Below are 7,828 nucleotides of genomic sequence, written 5' to 3' on the forward strand. Positions count from 1 at the left end.
TACTTGTATTACTTGATATTCAATTTTCGTAGATTGGAAATTGTATTTTAAAGGAAGCGATAATAATGGGTGTGGGAAACTAATTTCCATCTATTGTTCTGTATGTTGTAAACAGATGGTGACAGAAAGATCGACTGTGGCGAGCACAATTTTCATTCGTTCGTTTCTTAATTATTGCATAGAATCCACAAAACTGATTGGTAAGAAAATGTCCTGTGCAGATTCCCTCTATAGAAATGGTCGCCATTGCAACCTCGGGCCTGACGTAAGAACAAACGGAATATATTTTATATAAATACAAATTTATTTATTGTTTTCGTTTGTTTGTTTGTGTTTATTGTTTTTTCTTCCCTTTACAATTAATTTCTTTGTTTTTGTTTATATTCTATTATTTTTACATTAGTTTTATTGTCTGTCTTTGTATTTTATAAATAGATTTCTGATTAACAAGAAATTCTAGAAAAAAACACTTTTGTTTTTCTTTTTTTAGATAAACCGAGTAATCGATGCATATGTGCGACATGTTTGAGTGGACAACTTCCGAGACGAAAACGCGAAAATTTTAAAACGTGTAAAAGCAAAAACGGGGAAAAAAGAAATCCATTTTGTGCAATGTGTAGAATATCAATTCGAAAACGAAATAATCGTAACTGGCCACCATCAATTTGTGCTCCCTATTTTGTATGCATCAATAAATGTATTTTGATAATTACATTTTAGGTTTTACTGTCCGACAATTTAATCTACATAAGTTGGGAATCATTGAAATTTTATTACATTTATAAGGAATATATAAGACAGCCTTTTCACATATTTCTGAACATAAAAATATATTTATTGGAGACATCAACAAGGTAAAGACTAAGTCTACACATAACAAAACATAAAAATGAAAAGGCGAATAGTTAAGATATATGTGTAAAACAAAAATTAAATGCTTTAAGTCATGATTGTTTAAGTTTAAAACAATTAAATCTCATGATTTGAATTTTACATTGTATTTGTTCATACGATTTACTGAGCAGAAGAAGTAAAAAGTAAAAAATGTCGTATCGTTTCAATGAATTACTGTTAAATAGGGGCACATCAACTGACTGGATATTATAAAATTATTTTTTCTTTTGTATTTGAAATCGTTGAGTCACTTTTTAAAACTAAATTTGTTACATCGGCCCGACGGGAGAAGAGTAAAATTAAAATAAAAAGATAAAGTAAAAGACAAACAGTTCACCGAATCCTTAGAGTGGCCCCGCGTTAATGCTAGATAATCATACAAAAGACAATGACAACTATAAACCTTTTGTGTTTTTTCTTTCTTTCTGACTTTAAACAGTCCTTTAAAATGCGTATCGGAATAAACAAGAATTATTTTGACATTTGATAACAGTGAGAGAAAAGAGTGAGATATGAATGAAGAGAACATTCTAAAATGATGTCCGCCTTATCCGAAAGATCTGAGAAGTCCGATTCGGCGAATTCATCACAGATTAGGACGCCTAAACCAGTTTATGTGTGTTCTGTTTGTACAGATGAAGTAAAAGCCAAATATCTATGTCAACCTTGTAAAAAGTACTTTTGTGAAAAGTGTAAAAGCAGTCATACAAGTAATGCTCAAAATGCTAAACACAAATTCACAGAGATTTTGGAAACAGAATCAGAGACACCGGATTTGTCACTCGATTTGGCGAAAGTGAGTTCACCTGAAATACAGAAAACACCCCCAAGAGTAGTAACATCGGTTACATCGTCGCCCAAAAATACGAGTCGAAGTACTGGTAGAGCTAAAAATCACAATGATCATACGGTGCACATGGATTACGGTAACACTCCTCGAGGAAAGTACAGCAAATGCCAAAGACATCCTACCAAAGACATACAACTTCATTGTGTTGAGTGCAACAAAATCGTATGCAGTGAATGTATTGTCGAAGTACACCAACGACATCAGTTTGTCAGCATAGAGGAAGCGGGAACAAGATTAAAGGGCCATTTCCATACCATTCTTGCTCCAGTAAAAACGTTTTATCATGATGAGCTAGAGACGGCGTATAATAATTTGGAAGTTTCTGAAGAACAGTACAGTGTTAAAACAGGTACATGTTATGTATTCGTTTTTTTAGATATTTTAATTTGGTCTTTTGTTTTATCATTATTATTCTTTGGAAATCGCCCGACTGAAATTATCTTTGGAGTCACAACTTGTAGTAAGTATTTATCAATTTTTCCACCAAAACATCATTGTAACTATGATATGAAGAACAGTAATAAAAGTGCTAAGTTTTTGCGTAATGATTTCGGGTCATGAATTGAGGCACTACATTCTATATTAATCATGACGTAGTTATGTTAGCCATTTTTTCGGGGGATGGGGGTTGGGGTCGATTTCGGCCCTTTTAAAAAGATCATTCAAAGTGCTATTTGATTGTGAATATTGCGAAGCCCATTATAACTGTCATATAGCAAACTATGGATCAAATGGAAACTTTTGAGAACATCTCACTTTGTGAAGTGTATTTTTATTTATTACTGTATAGTATACTGTTTTTTTTATTTTGAAAATTATTAATATCCTATTTTTTAATATTCATGAAAACGTGGTCTTTTGAAACTTTATTAATAAACTCTTAGCTGATTACTTTCGTGTGGTTTCGCTACGACCAAACTACGAATATACATTGTATATGCAGGTAAATCATCAGCTTCGAAATAAACAACATGCGTATACAATATCATGGCTATTAAACACTGACCGAATGAACCAAACTTAGAATTAAGTTTCTGGTTTTCTTTTAACTAAATGTGCGTCATTATCATTCGCCCCCCCCCCCCCCCCCAAAAAAAAGAGAGACATGTATATAATTGACCTGTGCACCAGGTTACTTGGACGTCTTTTATACAATTAACCATCATTATGGTTATTTTATACAAAAACTAATTCTTAATCGTTTAAAGCTGATTCTCAATTGTCCATAAAATTGTCATCTGTGTTGGTATTTTATTACCTTTTCTTACTATTGTACAAAATGATAGAGCAATAATCCATAGATCTAAATTACTTGATAACATTTTGTGGATCTGTTGACGAACGGTAAATTGGGTGGTAAATTAGATCAATAAATAACAGTGACCGAGAGCTGAGGCTTTCCTGAAGCGGAAAATCAGAATAAGACGAGCTGTATGCCTAGACTTTTGAAGTTACATTCCTTTTCGTTGATTAACAAATGTATTTTTGCACATCTGGTCGATATCATGTTATATAGATCAACTGCTTTAACACAATATCGAATGTATAACTATGCATACAATGTTGACAGCTATGCGCAAATACCACCGCAAAGATTTTCAATTATTGTCGTCAACCAGCGTTATTTTTCACGTTGCCTTTTCTCTCTCGCAAGCTGTGGGGAATTCTAAGTGCCTTTCCGATCAATTCCTGTATTTGTGGTAATTAATTAGGTATGAGATAGTATTGTTTTTGTCCATTTGGTAGTATTACATGTAGTCTATTATGAGTCTTGATTTGTTTAACTCTCTCTTTTTGTATGGTATGGTTAACATATTATTATGTTCCGAAAGGATATTTGCAAAAAAGGGTCAGATAAGACACATTTCTGAGGTCATAGACGAGAAAATGTGATATCAAGACCGATATTTTTCGCATATTTACCCCATTCAAACATAAAATAATATCTGATAATTTCGTCGAATCAAACTTTTAAATTAACAAAAAAACAGCCACCATTTATACAGCGAATATAATAATCTAGCTTTTCGTATTTAAAATGCGTTTTTGCAATTAACAGTCAGGATTATGAATTTAACGCATGCAATACGCTAGACAATTAACAGAAGGCTTGATTTTAAATAACTACTAGTATAATAAACCAAACAAGAATGGGTCTTAAGTACACGGATGCCCCATCTGCACTATCATTTTCTATGTTCAGTCGACCATGAAAATGGGATAAAATCTCTAATTTGGCATTAAAATAAGAAAGATCATATCATGGGGAACATATAAAAAAAAAAGAAGATGTGGTATGATTGCCAATGAGACAACTGTCCACAAGAGACCAAAATGACACAGACATTAACAACTATAAGTCGCCGTACGGCCTTCAACAATGAGCAAAGCCCATACCGCATAGTCAGCTATAAAAGGCCCCGATAAGACAATGTATACAACATGTTTACTAAGTTTCAAATTGATTGGGCTTCAACTTCATCAAAAACTACCTCGACCAAAAACTTTACCATGAAGAGGGACGAACGGACGGACGGACGAACGTAATGACGAACGCACAGACCAGAAAACATAATGCCCATAAATAGGGCATAAAAGCGCATGGAAAAATAAATTTCTTTTATACTGTTAACTTTTTCTTGAATGTTCAATAACGATTAAACCTTAAGTTAATATATCTTTAATACATATGAATATTTCCCTTTCAGAACAAACAATTGACGATATACATAAAAGGGCTAGTCAGCTCCATGAAGATATAGACCGTATACGAGACAGCATTATTTCATCTATAGAAACCAAACAGAAGCAAGACATGGATGAGTTTGTAACAACGAAAGAGGTTCTTAGTGATAGACTTGCTCAAACAGGTGATGTCATCAGCCGCGTAGAGAATGCAATCGAGAACGACAACGATACATCTATGCTTAGGGCTGAGCATGACTTCACAACTCTTATTACCAATGTTGATAGAAATTTAACTCTCCGAGAACCAAAGCCAGCACGATTTGCTGCAGGGTTGTCTACGGAAGAACGCGTTAAGGATCTTTTCGGTAATACAGTTCAGGCTGATGAACCTGATAATACCATGGCGAGTTGGCGCATGCGTGGCGGCGAGGACAAATTAGAAATAAGCAAAGATCTTGATCTCTCTCGTGTTCTCTCCGTACCAGTTGGAGATGGTCAGCCAATCCATACCATGGTAGCCCTAGGTCATGCAGAAGTTTGGTTTTCTACCATGTCCAATTCTAAACAAGCACAGTTATTTGGAATAGATGGTAGGATTGAAAAACCGTTGGAGTTAGAATTTAGTGTTAAAGATCTATCCGTTTCCCGTCCAGGTGACCTGTTCTTATCTTGCTTTGACACACGATGTGTTAAACGAATTCGCTTGAATGGAACCGTTGAGACATTTTACAATACTTCACCTCTTCATCCGTTAGGAATACATGTATTGAGAAGTGGATCGGTAATAGTGTGTGTTGTAGATCAGATTTCAGTCAATATGAAACAGATGAAACCATACAGCAAGCGTCAACTTGTCAAAGTATCGAAAACAGGCAAGGTTATTAAACGGATGGCTTATAACCTTGACCTACGATTGTTCACACTTCCATTCAAGGTCAATGAATCAGTTGATGAAGAGATTGTTGTGTTGGACAAATCTAGTAAAGATAAGGGAAGACTAATCATGTTCACCCGAAATGAGCAAGTTAAATTCATATACAATGGTCCACAATCAATTCGAACCGAATATCCATTCTGTCCGATGGACCTAGTGTGTGATAATTTTGGTCATACTATTGTTGTCGATTCTAACAACAATGCAATTCATATGTTAGATAAATTCGGAAAGGTTTTAAGATTTCATCAGATCGGTAGAGACTGGATTGATATTCCATGGTCAGTTGCTGTTGACAATAGGGGACTTATGCTCGTTGGTGATTCTGCAGGGACAATGCATATTTTGCGTTATCTACTCAGTAGTTGAATTATAAACGTGATTTGTGAAGACCTTGGGGAAACAAAACACAATTGTTTAATGTAAATATAATTTGTTTTAATATATACTGCTATCTGTTTTCTAGTGCATCCTTTTCCATTTCGTCTGGACAATTATTATTTATTTTCATATTAATGTACTAAGTTTGATTAATATTATTTCATTATAATAAAATGTGTTTGTGTGCAACTTTTTCTTATAAATGACGCTTTTTATTGTACTATTCAAAGTATATGTGTAAGTAGTACATAAAGAAAAAATCACAAAAATACTGAACTCCAAGGAAAATTCAAAACGGAAAGTCCGTAATCAAATGGCAAAACAAAAGCTCAAACACTTTAAACGAATGGATAACAGCTGCCATACTCCTGACGTTGTTTCTTTTATAGAAAATGGTGGGATAAAACTGGTTTCAAGAAAGCATAAACCTCTCACTTGTATGACAGTCGTATCGTTAGTCATTATAAAACAAACTAATATGTAAATTAACATAGAAACACATAAAGGCAAATAGACGCAGCATATGAGCAAAATTGACAGAATATTATACAAAAATTTACAGTAGCACAATGAAGAGATGTATGTATAAGTACAGAGACATTACGTTTTATGTATTCAAGAAACACGTAAAGGCATATGTGTCCTTGTTTTGTAAATTTAAAACAACACTTTACAAAATTCTTGCAGCTGAGGCGCTTTTTTGGACCTTATAATTCCAAACTTATAACGATTTTTAAATCATTTTTTAAAAAAGAAAAAAAAAGAAATCGTATTAGCTAGATATCTTAAATAATGGGAAGAGTATGAAATAACATATCATACATCAAGTAATTCAATGTCCACACGCGTACTTTACATATGAGACACTTTGTTAATAAATCTGAACTTTACTATTTGAATGTGACCTATAGGAAGGGGGTGTCGATTCTCCCTCTTTACCATTATGTATAAATAAGTTATCAAAAATACACAAGGCTTACAATTGTGTACGCTAAACGCAATTTTGCTAAGAAAACTCTTCTACTAAAAAGAGTTCAAAAACAAAATAAGGCACGAAGTTTAAGAGCATTCAAGATCCAAAATTCAAAAGAAATGAAAAACAGATGATGTAATCTATTAATACATATGTTTCGCAATCAAAGCATACTGATTTATTACTACAGTAAACAATGTTTTAATTAATGTCAGGTTGTTTACATGTATGTAATTCCTGCTATTGATGCAATTCATTTTTTCGCCTGTCCCAAATCAGGAGTCTCTTCAAATCTTGTAGGTATTTTTTTAATTACTAGTTCATCTATATGTTTAGAAGTTTAGTTTGACGTACATTTTCATTAAACAAGTGCACATTTTTGTTTAGGGACCAACTGAAGCCCGATTCTTGGTGCGGGATTTTCTCGATGGGTGAAGACCAAATGGATGGCATTGTGCTCTTTTCTACTTTTTGGTCGGGCTGTTGTCCCTTTTTCCCATTCCCAATTTCTATTCGCAATTCTATTCAGATGGGGATTCTTTACCAAATCAAAGATCTAATACAAAGACTGCAAGCATACTTATTAGGCTCAAAAAGTTCGATTTCTTATGCTTCATTCCACAATTCGGCATCTTCAGTTGAATTTTCAACAGCCATCTTCTAATACAACAAAGTAAAAATTATTAAGATGCTTTATGTTTTGTCGACAACATATTTGCTGTGTTAAGTGTTTGGTGGATTGTTATGTTACAGTTGACGCCAGAATTACTTGGTTAACTTTTTCCGGACAGTTGTGTTACAGATCCACAGTCTTTTCAAATCTATGGATTTTGCAATAACCAATATGAAAGGTCCCAAAAGAAGGGGAAGTATTGCTCACTTTTATGAAACCTTTATTTTTTCAGGTTTGAGGTAGGGTTTGTCTACACAGTGTTCAGTTAGTGTAGTGTTAGGCACGCTTCGTGTCTTTTCATCTGGCCATGGTGTTGTTTCATTTTCTCCGCTTACGATTCTCCTTTACTCGCCTTGTACTTTCTTACTTTTAATCGTATTGTTTTTCAAAAACAAAGACGCCAAAGGCAATTTGTTAGTCGTAAACATATGATTA

The 7,828-nt window shown here is 33.8% G+C and overlaps 1 protein-coding gene across 1 annotated transcript; it reads left to right on the top strand.

Moving 5' to 3' along the window:
* The first annotated feature begins 1,338 nt into the window (after positions 1-1,338).
* LOC134707356 (uncharacterized) lies at positions 1,339-5,866 on the top strand. The gene is made up of 2 exons (XM_063567059.1): positions 1,339-2,093; positions 4,453-5,866. Exons 1-2 carry the CDS (start codon positions 1,430-1,432, stop codon positions 5,733-5,735), a joined length of 1,947 nt encoding a protein of 648 aa, XP_063423129.1. The 5' UTR covers positions 1,339-1,429; the 3' UTR covers positions 5,736-5,866.
* The last annotated feature ends 1,962 nt before the right edge of the window (positions 5,867-7,828 follow it).

This window comes from Mytilus trossulus, chromosome 2, assembly GCF_036588685.1.
Source record: "Mytilus trossulus isolate FHL-02 chromosome 2, PNRI_Mtr1.1.1.hap1, whole genome shotgun sequence".
Taxonomy (NCBI): Eukaryota; Metazoa; Mollusca; class Bivalvia; order Mytilida; family Mytilidae; genus Mytilus; species Mytilus trossulus.

Bases quoted from the DNA above. Each gene is read 5' to 3' on its own strand.
- LOC134707356 (XM_063567059.1), top strand. From the start codon at position 1,430: ATGATGTCCGCCTTATCCGAAAGATCTGAGAAGTCCGATTCGGCGAAT. The intron at 2,094-4,452 runs GTACATGTTATG...TTTCCCTTTCAG, and splicing joins ACAGTACAGTGTTAAAACAG to AACAAACAATTGACGATATA.